The 14,769-nt window shown below is 47.4% G+C and overlaps 3 protein-coding genes across 4 annotated transcripts in view; 2 read left to right on the forward strand and 1 right to left on the reverse strand.

Annotated features, from left to right (window-relative positions):
- The first annotated feature begins 2,096 nt into the window (after nucleotides 1-2,096).
- LOC135910496 (T-cell immunomodulatory protein) lies at nucleotides 2,097-8,546 on the forward strand. The gene is made up of 3 exons (XM_065442544.2): nucleotides 2,097-4,009; nucleotides 4,731-4,988; nucleotides 7,210-8,546. The coding sequence occupies exons 1-3, from the start codon at nucleotides 2,597-2,599 to the stop codon at nucleotides 7,348-7,350; spliced, it is 1,812 nt and encodes a 603-aa protein (XP_065298616.2). The 5' UTR covers nucleotides 2,097-2,596; the 3' UTR covers nucleotides 7,351-8,546.
- A 136-nt stretch (nucleotides 8,547-8,682) lies between these two features.
- Nucleotides 8,683-10,176, reverse strand: bug (thioredoxin domain-containing protein bug). Its single transcript, XM_065442545.2, has one exon. It carries the CDS (start codon nucleotides 10,153-10,155, stop codon nucleotides 9,280-9,282), a length of 876 nt encoding a protein of 291 aa, XP_065298617.2. The 5' UTR covers nucleotides 10,156-10,176; the 3' UTR covers nucleotides 8,683-9,279.
- Nucleotides 10,177-11,765: 1,589 nt separating this feature from the next.
- Atg17 (autophagy-related 17) overlaps nucleotides 11,766-14,769 on the forward strand; it is a 55,085-nt gene continuing 52,081 nt past the window's right edge. For both annotated transcript variants that reach the window (XM_065442540.2, XM_065442541.2), the window contains exons 1-3: nucleotides 11,766-12,189; nucleotides 12,461-12,561; nucleotides 13,209-13,417. In XM_065442540.2, coding sequence (XP_065298612.2) covers nucleotides 12,494-12,561; nucleotides 13,209-13,417 — 277 coding nt within the window. In that variant the 5' untranslated portion in view covers nucleotides 11,766-12,189; nucleotides 12,461-12,493. The remainder of the gene's footprint in view (nucleotides 12,190-12,460; nucleotides 12,562-13,208; nucleotides 13,418-14,769) is intronic.

The following is a 14,769-nucleotide window of genomic DNA, read 5'->3' on the forward strand; positions in this document are numbered from 1 at the left end:
TTCCTAGGAATAACTTTATCAAGAATGCAAGACAAGGTTGAGCAAATTTGGTGATAGAATGGTGTGGCAATATAATTCGCATATAATGCATGTCATAAGTATATTCGAAAATTTTCGCTCACGGACAACTCCGCCGAGGCCGTACTTTCTGCCACACAGGGTACTTGACGCTCTCGCGTTAAAATGCTCCTTCAATTATCCATCTGTTGTGTTCTCAGTATCGACTTAAGACGGACAAATGGACTTGATCAGGAGCCTTTTAGGATTAGTGCAGGACATTCTCAGGATGTTCGAGTGCCCTGATGCCGACATCCCGAATGTCTTTGCGTTGTCTGGCAAGTTCGTAAAGCAATAACTGCATCGTGAAGATGTGGTGTTAGTTGTATGCAAATCGGATGAAAAAGTTTGGTGGTCATACGTCCGTGCTTCATTAGCAATCTTGTGCAGCGCGTTGGTGCGCAGCTACTGGGATGGAGCGCCTTTTACACACTTGCCGCTGTGTCGTGGGTGTCCAGTTAAACGTGCAGCCGAAAAATGATGTTTGCAGCCTCTTAAAGCAAATTTATTGATACAGAATTATGACATTACACTGGGTTGTATTTTTCTGCTTTCCGCGTGAGTTGAGAATGAGAGCTTTTCCTTTTTTTTTTTTCAAATGATGCCCACCTTCTAGGGCCTTTTTTCTCCTTCGTCCCGTTCCATGCAGAGTAGCATGTAGGCGGAAATACGCTGGCTAAACACTCTGCATTATTAATAAAGAGCTTTCTCTCTCTCCCTCTCCACTGGTGACGTACAGAGGCCCTCGTACACTAAGCCAGAGTCAGAAAAAAAATGGAGGATGCTTAAGCTTCGGTTTTAAGAGTGGAACGCGATAGCACTCAACGATCCCTGACTGCTTCTCACGCTTCCCGGCAACTGGAGCGTCTTTACGTAACAGTAAGATTTACTGGGAAACGCTGCCTGCGAACGCTGAGCACGAAGGCGGTCTTTCCGTTATAAACGCGGCCTCTTGCGTGAGCCGCGATGGATGGATGGATGGATGTTATGAGCGTCCCCTTTGGAACGGGGCGGTGGGTTGCGCCACCAAGCTCTTGCTGACGCGATGCGGCGGAAGCGAGCGCCATCTGGAGGTATTGCAAAGAACCGAGCGCGCCGCTCTGTGGCCCCCAAGATTCTCGTGTGCCGGCGCGCGTGAATGGCGGACGCCTTGGCCGGTCTATGAATGATAGAAACGCTGGAAAAGGGGTTTATTTGAGTTTTCGCTTAACAGAATTACGTTTTCTCGTATATTCAAATTACATTCCGAGAGCTATCACGTATTGGTTATGTACAAGTCGTACTTTACGATTTTTATACGTATTTTAGCTCAAGAAATAAAATTAGCTCAGTAACTTCCTTGAGCCACATGGAGGGCCTGGGTATGGGTGGGACGAATATATCTCTTTGCCGTAATGACGTTGGACGCTGAACGCCGACCCAACCGGATTTTCTGCACATAAGATCAACTAGCCCAACAGAAGTGTATTCTAGTACATTGGGCCCTTCTTTCTGCTTGTTTTCTCTCTCTTCACTCCCCGAGGTTTAGCGCTCGTCCGCGTCTGTGGTGTCTTCTTTATGCGTATGTGTATCTTTTGCGCTGTATTTGGAATTTGCAAGACGTTCAATGTATATGCATATGCGTGCGTGTATAGGTGGTGTCTGCGGCGTCTTGTGGCGTCCAAGCAGTCAAAGTTTACGCCTTATAAGGTGGCGCCCTCTAGATTTGAAATGCAGTCGTAAATGCTATGCTTTTGCTGGTTGAAGACGCCGGACGCGATTTTAGGTGCCGAAAACACGTCATATAGACGTCTTGTTTTTGGACTCCACCTGTTTACGATAAGCTTCCAGCCCACTGTCATTTCTGTTTTTTTTTCTGTGCTTTTCTGAATAGGTGTCCAAATCAACGTCCCAAACCCCGTGAAGTTAAAATGCAGATCTTAGAGGCTATGCTTTTCTGGTTGAATGCAAGCTCCAGAATCACGTTGAACACTACAAGACGTGCTTCTGACTCCTGCAATTGCTTCCGCCTCACACAACCAGCCAATACATAGCCTGTGAAGTCTGCGTTTTTAATTTAGAAGACGTTACATTCATAGAGGTAGTATAATGGTTACATTAGTGTGTTGTGTTAATATCCACGTCTCACTATAGACTTAAAATACAGATTTTAAAGGTAGTGTTATTGCTGTTTGAATGTGGCGAAAGCAATTTCAAAAGCCGGAAATACCTCGTAGACGTCGAGTTTTGAACACCACCTATTTTAAAAAGGCTGGTGGCGCCATCTATACAAAACTTTTCATAGTATTCTCAAGTGCTGACTCTAGGATGCATCGGAAACGGAAACGGGATACGCTGTATTGGTATTCTATGGTATGCGTTCCGTGGGTTCCGCGTTTGCTTGCGCGATTTTTGGTAAATATGGTAATTTAATTCTAGTAAGTTATATTCGCCGCGACAATACGACAAAAGACCAGTGCTCACGCCACAGCTCGCGTCGCCGTTCCTCATCCCTGTCCGAAGAAATTATGTCGCTCGAAGCGATCGACGCGGAGCTACAATGTTGATGGAAGTCGTGACAGCCACCAGCGCGATCGCCGTCCTGCTCTCGGCCGTGTTTCTCAAAGAAGCTTCGAGCTTCCGCGACATCACGGCTGAAGTATTCGGCAGCGCCCAACCGAGCGTTCTCGGCGCCTTCGGCGACTTCAACTCGGACAAGCTCACCGATCTCTTCCTCACGTCGAATGATTCCCACAAGCTGGAGATATGGGCCGCCACGGGCGTGAAGCCGTCGTTCGAGAAGTCCGAGGTGCAGTGCACCGTTCCGGGCGTCATCACGGGCATCATGCCGGGCGACTTCGACGGTGACTCCATCATGGACGTGCTGGTAACGTCCAAGGACGGCGGCGACAAGTCCGACGCCCTCGACGTTCGAATCTTCTGGGGTCGCTTGCGAATGGGCGTGGACTGCGAGAACAGCACGCACATAGCGGGCGTAGGCTGGCAGCCGCTGCTGTTGGACTACAACGGTGACCGGATCGTCGACCTACTGTCCGCGCGAGTGGAAGACCCCCACACGAGGACCGTGTGGATGTTCGGTCCGAGCAGGACTCCGGCGACCGTGGCGCTCGGTGTGGGTGCGAGCGCGCTCTCGAAGCCGCACTCGAATTCCTTCGTGGACCTGAATGACGACATGACCGCCGATCTTATGCTTACCTCTGAGTCCTCCATGGAGGTCTGGTACTGGGTCGGCAACAGTTCGTTCAGCGGTCCGAACAGGCGCGACTACCCGCCTGACGCCGCAGTGAAAGGTCAGTCCCTCTTTGTCGACGTCGACGCAGACGGCGACATGGAGCACGTAATGCCCGTCTGCCTCGGAAGCTCCGACTGTAAGCACTCGGCGATAATGGTGCTCAACGGCAGTAGCCACTGGGTCACCTGGTTCGAGTCATTTCAAGACGCCGCCAACTACACTTGGAAATTCCATGTCGATGAGGGCCAACCGTCCGACGTCGCGATTCCAGTCGCCTTACGTACAGGGGACGTTGACATGGACGGTTACCCCGACTTCTTGGCGATATTGGAAGGCAAGCCGCCGGGCCAGAAGAAGATAGTCACCCGGGTCACACTCCTGCTCAATGTCCGCTGCCCGAGCTGCCCGTTCGGGCGAAACTTGGTCCCTTACTGGAATTACGGAGCCCTGGCGAACTTTGACTCCGCCAAGCTGGCAGCGTTCTTCGACATCGACGAAGACGGGCACATGGACATCCTGCTGACTAACGGAACCAGGCAGAATGGCTTTCACACGTACGCGCTTCGCAACCAGTTTAGCGACGATGCGTGCTTCATCAAGGTTTTGGCTGTAAGCGGCCTCTGCTACACCGACTGCCCACAGGGTCACCTGGCCTACGGCACGAATCAACCGGGTCCCCTCGTGCGGTACCGGATCATAACGTCCAGTGGCCACCCGCAGGTGTGTACCTTTTGCATTGGCCGGAATGCCAATTTGTGCGTTGTGATGCACGTTTGGCAAAGAAAGTGCGCTCACTTTGTTTGAAGTGTAAATTTGTACAAAACATTTGTTGTATGAATTATCACCGCCGCTGGTAGAATGTGAAACATGTGCCAAGTTCTCGGGAGTAATTTCTTATTTAGTATTAACAGTAGATACAACATGCATCAGAAATGTTGTGAAGCAGATCAGCAATGCGTGTAGGGCAGTGCGCTGCTCCCACAGGATAAAAAGGGATTCAACGACTCAAGGCTTACGCTGGCACTGACATGGTTAACTTGCTGTGACTGTGTCTTCTTTTTTAAAGAGAAGAGTGATCAACCCAGACACCCACTTATAGTAACTATGCTTCTTATTTATGCTGCTTCACTGGCCATTTGCAGGCAGTAAAGTTTTTCGTGTTAAACAGCTGCATGGAGAAAAAAGTGACACAAAAGTATAAAAAAAAGATATTCACATGAGAACAGAGGTGAGGGCCAGCTATGAATTGTGGTCATTCTTATTGCCCCTTTTTATTTCTTTGCACTGTTTCGTACGACTGAGTTCATGGGGTGGCACATTCATGTAAGTGCCAGAATATTTTTAGCAACATCTCCAGTGTTTTAGCATAGTTGTGTTCTTGTGTACTGCTTTTTAACTCATATATCTATCTGCCTTTCTTTTTCCTTCTTGCATGCTGCAGGAAAGTTGCAGCAGCCAGCTATACCAGTCCGCACACTATGCGCTGCAGCTGCCTTATTCGGTGTTTGGCATTGGCCAGTCGCCAAACTTTGTGGACGTTCTGACTGTCGCCTTAGCTAACAACGAGAGCACCGAGCACCTCAGCGTGCACCACCAGTGGACCCAAATCATCCCAAACTCGCAGATGGTGGTCATCCCATATCCGGCAAATGACCCGTCACGCTGGGTCAACAAGCTTTTCGTCACTCCGGGACGACAGGTACAGTTTCCTGGAATGAGTGCACATTCCTTCCAGCTTTCCCCCTCCAATCTCCCGAATTCGATATGACATGTCTGAAGTGTGGAGAAATGTCGATAAGATGTGACTTTACCATTGCTATGAAGAATTGGAGAAACTCATCAGGCAGATTACAGTGAAGCTAAAATGTAGATTGCACTGCACCTGAACGGTGGTGCCATCTGTCACCACTACTGTTTCATTGTAGTGGCGCCATTGCTGCAGACATGGCATTAAAATGGACCCACTGCGAAATGCTATATCTGTGCAAATCTATTTTCACGTTTGTGCAAAGCCACAAACATGAAAAGAAATACATGTGCTACCATTCATTCTCATAGTAACTGAACATTTAAAGCACTAGAGTTTTAGCACATCATGAGTATATCATGAAATCAATCGTGAGCACATCAGAGGAGATTACAGTCATAATGGGATGCGTTGGCCAAGACAATGCAGAAGATATAGACGATTATGCAGGGCATAAGCTTAAGCTTTGAAAGCACTCAAAATTTTTGTGTCCCCCTTTCCTATGCCATTATAGGTAGCTGTAGGCTCCGTGATTGTGATACGAAGCAGTGATTTCATAATTAATTACACCACCATTTATGCGAGCAGTTCCAAACGCACATGTAGCGCAGCGCTGCTTCGGACATGAAGAAGACTGTTCACACCATCGAAAGGTGGAGGGAGCAGTTACGTTGCATCACGCACAGCTTGATAGCATGCCAGTCAGCCCGGTGTGGTGTTGAAGACCATACAATGACCATGCCGTTGAAAGCTGCCAGTAGTGGCCTTCCAATTGTTCACTTCTCTAGAGGGCATCTTGTTCTCTCTACTCTTATCCTTTCGAGTGCCGAGCGGACTTGGCTTTAAGCAGTGTGCATGTACACATGCCAGTGGTGTTTGGTACCTCGAGATTGCCGCATCACGCTTTGGCGACATGAACAGCTTCCCTTTTCATGTCTAAAGCAGTGCTGCACTTCACATGCCTGTTTAACTGGTTGCATCAAAAGGTAACCTAGTTAATTATTTCTTGCATTCAAGATGAATTGTGCCGCCAAAGCTTAGTTACCGGGTCAACAGCTTTCCAATAAAGAAAGAAAAGCGAGATAGTTGTTTTCTGTCAGTGTTCTTCCTCTGCAATGGTACATTAGATTATTTACTTGTGTACCTGAAAGGGGTACTCTAAAGGAAAAAAATCAGTCTAGCTAGATCAACAGATTGTTTGTCTAGAAGTCTATCATTGTTTTCTATATACTAATACAGGAGATTTCCCTTAATTTGACTCCGGTTAATGTGATCGCCACCGGCACCCATGCATTTCTATGGGCCGTAACTCATTATTTCGATCCTTAAATTGGCCTTTGCCGGATTATGCCAATTTGACCAGTGAGCACGAATGCGCCTAACCCATATGGTGACCCCAATAGCGACCCCTTTAGTGGCAGTGTCCGAATTGGCGGAGTCGTCGAGCACATCATCTTTTGTCGAAAATGCCTACTTTCAGGCTGGCCGTATAAGGTTTTCGAGCAATAACTGTAGCTCACAATGTTTTATAACGGTATTTATCCTATTCTAACGCGCGCCTTATTCCTTTTTTTTTTAAGTTATTGGGCCGAGAATTGACAGCCGGGTGCAGTCGGACACAAAGCCAAAACCACTCTTGCAACGTTTGCATGCTTTGCCGCATAACACAAATATACCGCGGCGAAGCTGACTTAGGAACCGTGCGGCGAAGCTAACTGTAGGGGTTCGGCCACCATTGTGCAACAATGTTCTTGTTATAGAATCGGGTGCGCGTTAGATTTCTAATTTGTTTAGGAGTTTTAATGTCATTTATGCGTTAGTTAACTGCTTTGGACACATGGAAAATGGGCGCGCGTTTCATTCGAGGGCATGCTAGAATTGCGGAAATACTGCCAAATGAATTGGCAGTGTGCTTTGGCATTGTTTCTTCATCTTGTTTAATTCGACCCGCCGGATAATTCGATAGATTCAGTCGGTTCCGTTAGGGTCTATTAACGGAAGTCGACTATGTATAACTGTATAGAAAATTGTCAATAAAGGTCCCATTGCTGCTTCTCAAAAGCCTTGTCTTTCAGTCTAGCTTGACCTAATATTTTCTTTTTGTCCCTTTAAGTTTGCCCTCACCAGCATTGAATTGTCTGTGTACTAAAATCTGTGGTCATGCATATTTCAGGTGTTGCTGACATTTGTTGCCCTGGCTGGAACATGCGTCTTCATTGTGCTGACCATCGGAGCCTTGCACTGGTTGGAGAAACGAGAGGACCGCCGTATGAAGCTCCAAGAGGCACAACAATTCCACTTTGATGCCATGTAGTGCGATCTTTATAACATGTTGTCACGCTAAGTGTTCTCATTGTAAATGAACCTGTGGTGCACCGTGTTCAGCAATAAGACTGCCTTATCTGGCTGCCATTCCGTGCAGCAGCGAAGAAGCGTTTGTGATGAAGCTTTGAAGACAGTTTGGTGAATGATACAGGGCCCAATAGGGCGGGGCCGTAAACCTTGGAAGTCCTGTGCTTCGCTGGGATAATTGGTGTGCACCTTCCAATGGGAAGCCCCATTCTTCGCGCTTCATGAAGCGGTTGAACTTTAGCAGAGGGATAGTGTGGACTCTGCCTTTTCAGGGCTGATTATGAAGTCTATTTGCGTCATTGTGCTTGAGTGCTGGTAAACATCAGGCACTTCAACAATTCATAGGTCTTGTTCATAGCTGTCAGCCTACTTCTTATGTCACCATGATTGTAGGACCACTGGCACTTGGTCTGCATAAGTTTTCACAGAATTGAAACCTTGCTACGATTGTTCTTCCAATTACACTTTCTAACGAGAGTTATATGTTTTATGCACTGGAGTTTTGAGATGTCCAGAATTTTGTTGTTGCCTTGTGAAGTTGATATGAAGCACTGAGTAAAGAATGTGTGCGATTGAGTGAGAATTATTTTAAGCACCCTGGTGACCAAGCAAAGTGTATTGTTTTTCTTACGTCTTTTCACTGGTATTCACTTTAAACAAGTCTTTGCATGCTTGATGCCTTATTATCTGCAAGCAATTATAGTTTTTTGGAATCCCTACATATTTGCTAGAAACATCTTAGCATGTGTGAAGCCCAGAAGAGGCCTGTCATCCCAGTGCTCTCATGCTCAGCATATTTGCTTTTTCGTCTCGTAACTGTGTTTTGTTTACAAGGACATTGATTTGGTGCAGAGTAAACCCTTTGAATAATGTGCATCTGTATGTAACATGAATATGGTGGGAACCTATTTCAATACAACTGTTAAAAGCAGGTGATTATGTGCCTTCATAGGCAGTGCTTAAATGCAATGCAAGTTTTGAGACTTACTTTCATATTTATGCAGCACTTTCATATTTATTGCGTTGGTGACTTGTGTTACTTCATTCCTAGTCGAGCTGTTATCAGAAACTTGCTGTTGGATAAATTTATTGGAACAGCTAATGGCGATCTGTTTTCTTGCCTTGTTGGTTATAAAAGCATGTTGTTTGCCCCCCTAAGGTGTCTTTTTTTTATTGCATAGAGACTTTCATTTTATAGAATAGAACAGCAAAGCGTATAAACAAATAGTCAATTATTTCATCACTAGAGATAACAATAAAGCCTGGTTGGGTATTGTGAAAAGTGTCAAGCAAAATGCACACACACAGGCACAGTGCTGCTACATTTATCTAGGTCTGTAACCAAAACACCTCATATTTAGCACACAACTGTTTGTGAAGACTTCATATGGTACATCACAGTCCATGGTTTATTTACACATCACACAATGCGCCTACTCTCGCCACACATTTCAGCGGCATCCTCGACAAACGAGCACCTGTGAGCCAACGCACTAATGATAAGCATTTTCACGTGGGCCTAAATCTTGTCATTGGCAAGATCAGGCACAAATATGCACCGTTTCCTTGACAAATGCACTTTACGGGCAACCGTCTTCTAACCACATAATGGCCAACCAGCACAGGGTTCTACGGTTGGTCTGAACAGCTTGTAGCATCACCACGTATGGCGTGTCATGGTCGGCAAAATCCGCTTTGCGATTAATGGGTGTGGGCTTCTTACCGCAGCAGACGTACAAGAAAACAGTGCAAATCTTGCCCGTTTCTGAGATCCTCGTCTGACACAAGCTGCGTTGACGTCGCACGGGGCATCATCTTTATGAGCTGCTATCTGACCAAAACAATCCTGCGAAACTTCGGATGCGTGCGCACTTCTTACAACGTCGCGTTCTCAGTCTTGGTGCTGGTGCTGCGCTTCCCGCCAAGCGTTCTGGACACTGGCCACCATTCTCTTGCAGAGGCTCGACCGCAGAAAGGCGCCCACGGCACAGACGATGGTGAACAGCCACGCCGAAACGAGCACCCAGTCTGTGTATTCTAGCGGCTTATCGGCCAGCGGACCATTGTAGTCTGGGTCTAGCGGCCGACTGGGTTGCATTCCCGTGTGCCTAGTCACGAACGCCATCAAGCCTTGCATAGTCACGAACGTGTCGTTGAACTTGGCCACCGCGCGGCCGTTGTGGAAGAGAAGTATGCTGGGGACGGCGACGAGGCCGTAGCGCATGTTTATGTGGCTCGACTTGACGACGTCCACGGCGTAGAACTCGAGATCGGGAAAGCCGGCGGGCAGAGCGTTGACGTAGGGCGCAGCGCTGGCGCAAAAATTGCAGTAGGGCGAGTAGAACGTGACGACAATGCAACGGCCGCTGGTCGAGTTCGTCTTGTTTGGCGCAGGCGAGAGCTCCTGAAGAAGGGCCGTGCCGTTGATCAGCTGCAACGCGTTGAATTCATCGCTTTCGTTCCTCGACGCGTTACTGGGAAGGCATCGGATCGGATTCGTCGTCGACGACGCGTTGCGGGCGCCAGCCGTTTCCGTGGAGTTGTTGGTGTCGTTGGCGGTGCTGTTCGTTTCCGCGTCCCCTGCGGCGGCGTCGACAGCACTGTGGTCGACAGGTAGTACACTCTGGCCACCTGGGACTTCTGGATCATTGACGACCACGTCTTCGGTGTTTTCACTAGATGTTACAACAATTTCATCAACCTGCTCGCCTTGGCAAGAAAATAACGAAACGACGAACACGCAGCACCAAAACGACACAGGAGCCATGTTGCTGATATCAGTGGCGATTGCACTGTTGCCGTGATATCGTACCGAAAGTGTACTTATAAAATAATCGTAACGCGACAACAGAAGCATAAACCATGCGAATGGAGACATATAGTGACAACGTTAATTTTCTGGATAATTGCTTGTTATCGTTACAAGATATTCATTTATAACCCTAATTACGGGCGTCCCCTATATAGGTCTAATTGAAATATCGCGGAACACTTTGACATTTTATAGCGTGCATTTTTTATTGTATCGACCCTTGGAACACTCTATAAAAAAGAGTGTGAATCTTTTGAGGCTTATCTTGTCCTACAACTACAATCGTCATCTGCCTTGCTTGCGTTTCCTTTCTTGAAAAGTCAGCGCTCGATACTTTCCTGTAGAGAATAATATATGGCACACTGATAACGCGCAAGCCGTCGTGCCTTATGATGGCTTTGTATGGAAAGGAAATGCGGGCAAGAACGATGACGATTATCGTTGTCGGACACGATTAGCCGCAAAGGGTGTTTTAAGAATGAAGAATGTAGAGTTTCATGCCTCCTGGCTTCTTCCGACACCGAGCACGATATGTGGCGAGCACGGTCGATGCTGGTTCGAATCCCGACCAGCAAGTTAAATACGCGATTTCCACTGCGAGCAACCCATATATGTACACTCTTAAAAAATGCTTACACCCTTTGGCCTATCTTTCCCACAACGATAATCGTCATCTATCTGAATAGCATAAGTACCCGCGGTACTTCCTAGGTCACGAATGAACTGTGTAACATATATGTGCCTTATCAGCATGACATAGCATTCTCGACGGGAAAGTAGCGAGCGCAGAGTTTTCAAGAAAGGAAACGCAAGCTAGGCAGATGATGATCATCGTTGTTCAACAAGATATGCGCCAGGGGTGCAAATATTTTTTTTTTTTCTGATATAGCCAATATTGCTTTGAAGCGTGTACAGCTTAGCAATTCAACTGATCCACGAAGCGGCGGTTAATTGTTAATTTTATTATGAATGGCAATCGGTCATTAACCCTCCACTGTATAAATAAGAACGCATGATAGCAGAATTAAATTAGTGTCGTGGTACTTGAAAACACATTGGAGTTAGGTTAGCTGGAGCGACTTTGATTACGTCTTCAAAAGAAGCGCCAGGACCAATTTATTTCAATATCGGAAAACCAAAGGGAAAACTACGAAGTTCAGAGCAATTCAGAAACGCTGCTTCGGTAGCCGCTTGGGCCTAAAGAAGCGGTGAGCCTAAAGAATCGCCCTTCGCAGAACCGATGCCGCTTACTTAGTGTCGTAAGAAAAAAAAAAGGCAAAAAGTATGGAGCAGCGCACGTGCAGAGAGAGCGCGCGTAGCGCTCTGACCTTGAGTCCCGAGACCCACGAAACTCCGATGTCGAAACACCGTCGCTGTTTCTAAGCGAGCGAACTGCGCGGTTTCTTTTCCTTTTGCTATGCGTTTAGTGAATAAAAAATGACGAAAAGAGACTTGCTCTAACTCGCCAAGATAACGTTATCGTCCACGTTACAAGATAAGCTACCGATACATCGTTGGACTTTCGAAATGCTCTAATTTCGCGCTACGATCGCCCTCTTCGCTATTTGCGTTGCTGCTGCTGCTGCAGTTGGCAGCGTTTCCCAGATGGGACCGTCGAGAGTTGGCAACACTAACAATAACATGGCGGTCAGCTGTTGGAAGTCGAAGAGCAGTGGGTGATTGGAGTAGCGAAAAAACCCGTCCGCGTATCCGCGTAGAAATTGCCGATAAACTTATCCCACTGCGCTAGATGTTGTTCGAAGGACGTGACCGTCCGATACGTCGGGATTCGCATGCTACCGGAGCGTCTGCGACTGACAGTCTACGACGAAGCTTGTGCCTGGTGCGAGCATGATACTACGGATACCGTGCTTTGTCGATACGGCGCTTCGGGTGATCTCCTATCAATTGGCTCCCGCGAAAAGGTTTTTCGCACTCTACGCACCCGACTCCAACGGAGCGGTCATCTACCCGCGACATTTTTCTTAGGTAACCTCGTACTCTGTTTTACCGTGAGCAGTTGCGCCTTCGCGTTTTTTCCGTGCAGCTTTGTAGGGCAAACCTCGAACCCCGTCGCGTTTTCTCTAGAAATGCTAAAAACCTACTCCGGCTTGGAATTGTCGTGAGTGTGTAGGGAGTCTGTTGCCATTAGAGTACTCGCGTGCTTTCGGGCGCGATAAATGTTCCAAGACGTGAGCGCCAGATGAAGCGCTGAAGGCTGTTCGCTAACACCTGCCCCCTCCATCCACGGCGTTTGCAGGTCACTGTGCAGTCTATCGACAAAACAGGCAAGATGTTGTACGTGTTCCTCGTCGATACAGGCAAGATGGTGACCTTTGATATGAACCACGCCGTCGAAAGGTGAGTGTACCAGTTTTCATGAGTCAAGGGACATTTGGTTTGCGCGTAACCATAGCAACACAGTGAAATCCTTTGTTCCACGCCTGACAGTGAACGCGAACATGTTATCGCGTGAAGCGTTTGTTTGTGCATGCCCAAGACATGCTTAGCTTGGGGGCGTTCTTCTTGGCAGGCGCCCATCAATGTTGGTCTCGGTCCGCGCTGTCCGTTGCCTTTTCCTCAATAAACGCCTTTTTCAGACCTCGGCGCGTCTCAACAGCGTCGATTGAACGTGCGCGCCGCGTTTCAAAACAACGTGTCACCGGCAAATGCATGCTAAGCCCGCGTGATTTCTCTGACTGGTCGTTGTTGCGGTCAAAAAGCCGTTTATTAACCTTGGGTGTGAGCATAATCGCTTTTCTTACAAGACCCTACTGTTCTTAGTTCTTGTTCATCTCTCGCCAAACATATTTTTTTTCATTAATCGTCCATGCTGATGGTTTAGCTTTAACTCCGTACATCTGTACACACTACAAGCCTGTCATGTCCACTGGAGCAGTCAGTAGTACATTGCTCACTTAATGCTTGTGACTGGTAAAGGCTCGGCTAATGTGGCAGGTTTGCTGCACTGTTCTGCCTTCACGACGTCGAACTGTGCGTTTTTGCAGTGTGGAACATCTCAAAGCAGTGATTTCTCAACGGTTCAATGTGCCGCCTGAAAAACAAGTGCTGCTCATCAGTGGAGGCGAAAGCCTGCAGCCGGCAGCTTCAGTGGGCAGCTATAGTGCAGGCACGGACACCAACCCAATCTTCTTCTTCAATAAGGTTTCCATTGAATCGGACTCTCTTGACAGGTCCAGCGAAATGGTTTCATCAGGTAAGCATTTTTAAAGCGAAGCTTTCTTTGCCTCTTCCTTTGACTTTCCCACTGCTGCTGCTGCTGTGGGCTGCTGTGGGCTGCTGCTGTTGCGCGCACCGCATCGGGGAGGTTGTTCAGAGTGGATGACAGACACGAGTAAGAGGAAAGGAGATGGGAGAAACTCGTTTTCACCCCACCGCATTGACAGCTGTAATTATCCGTGACTCCCCTCAGAAGCATTTCAGAAACTTCCCTTTCTACTAATCTGTGAGGCCAGAAGGGACTCAGATAGAACTGTACAGAGGAGAAGGAGAGGGAGGAGAAGAGGCAGTTCCCATATAAGAGAGGTGATTTGAGAAGGCAAGGAAACCTGACTACTATACGACAGCGGTTGGGGGAAAACAGGATAAGCTTAGGTTCAAGGTACGGTACAGTACGGTGCTGCTATTACTGAAAAATAAATGCCATGCAAATATGTCAAGCAGGCAACTTACGCAGGGCGCATAGAAGCAGAGCCGCATCAATTAAAGCGCACTGCAGGGTCCAAGGGACAATACCGAAGCGGTCAGCCATCAAATCAACACTTCTATGCCCGCCACGTTAGCTTTGCGGCTATGGCATTGCTGCAGGTCATGGATTTGATCCCATTCGCGGCAGTCGCATTTTGACAGGGGCAAAATAGAAAATGCACGTGCACTTAGATTCTGGGACATCACGGTCCAAAAATATCATGGTGTCAAAATTAATTGGAGTCTGCCACTACGGCGCGCCTCATAATCCGAGTGTGGTTTTGGCACCTACAGCCCCATAATCCCATTCAAGTTTAATACGTCTGCCACAATGCGATATGCCATGTGAGAAAATGACAACACTCAACCCTCTCAGAGGTTATAAAATATGGTGCACAACAATGCCTCAAGCAAGCACCTCTCCCTGTGTGTTCTGTGTACTATTCAGACAAACAGCACTGGTGCATGCAAGGTAATGTTTAACATCAACTCGCCATTCTCGTAACCGTCAACATCACCGCTAATTATCATCAATCAAAGCATCCAACACAGAAAGCTTCGCTTACATCAATTCATTCCCACAGTGTATGGGATCTGCACAATTTTTCTCTCCTTGGAAATATAGGGTAGAAAAGGCTAAATTAGTACCTCTTCGCAGGGTGCGCTCTGTTCATTGCATTTCTCATTCACAACTTGATTATAGGCCCTATGCGCCACCACCCTACCACATGGGTTCGCTTGCTTAAACTGGTTTGTGCCTCACAAGTGTGCTAAAATATTGGCGTGCTTGTCAATGTTGGGCAGAAGTTTTCTAATATGTTGTTGCCCGTTTCTGACAGATGGCTGGGCAACAAGTTTCAC

Source organism: Dermacentor albipictus, chromosome 6 (assembly GCF_038994185.2).
Source record: "Dermacentor albipictus isolate Rhodes 1998 colony chromosome 6, USDA_Dalb.pri_finalv2, whole genome shotgun sequence".
Taxonomy (NCBI): Eukaryota; Metazoa; Arthropoda; class Arachnida; order Ixodida; family Ixodidae; genus Dermacentor; species Dermacentor albipictus.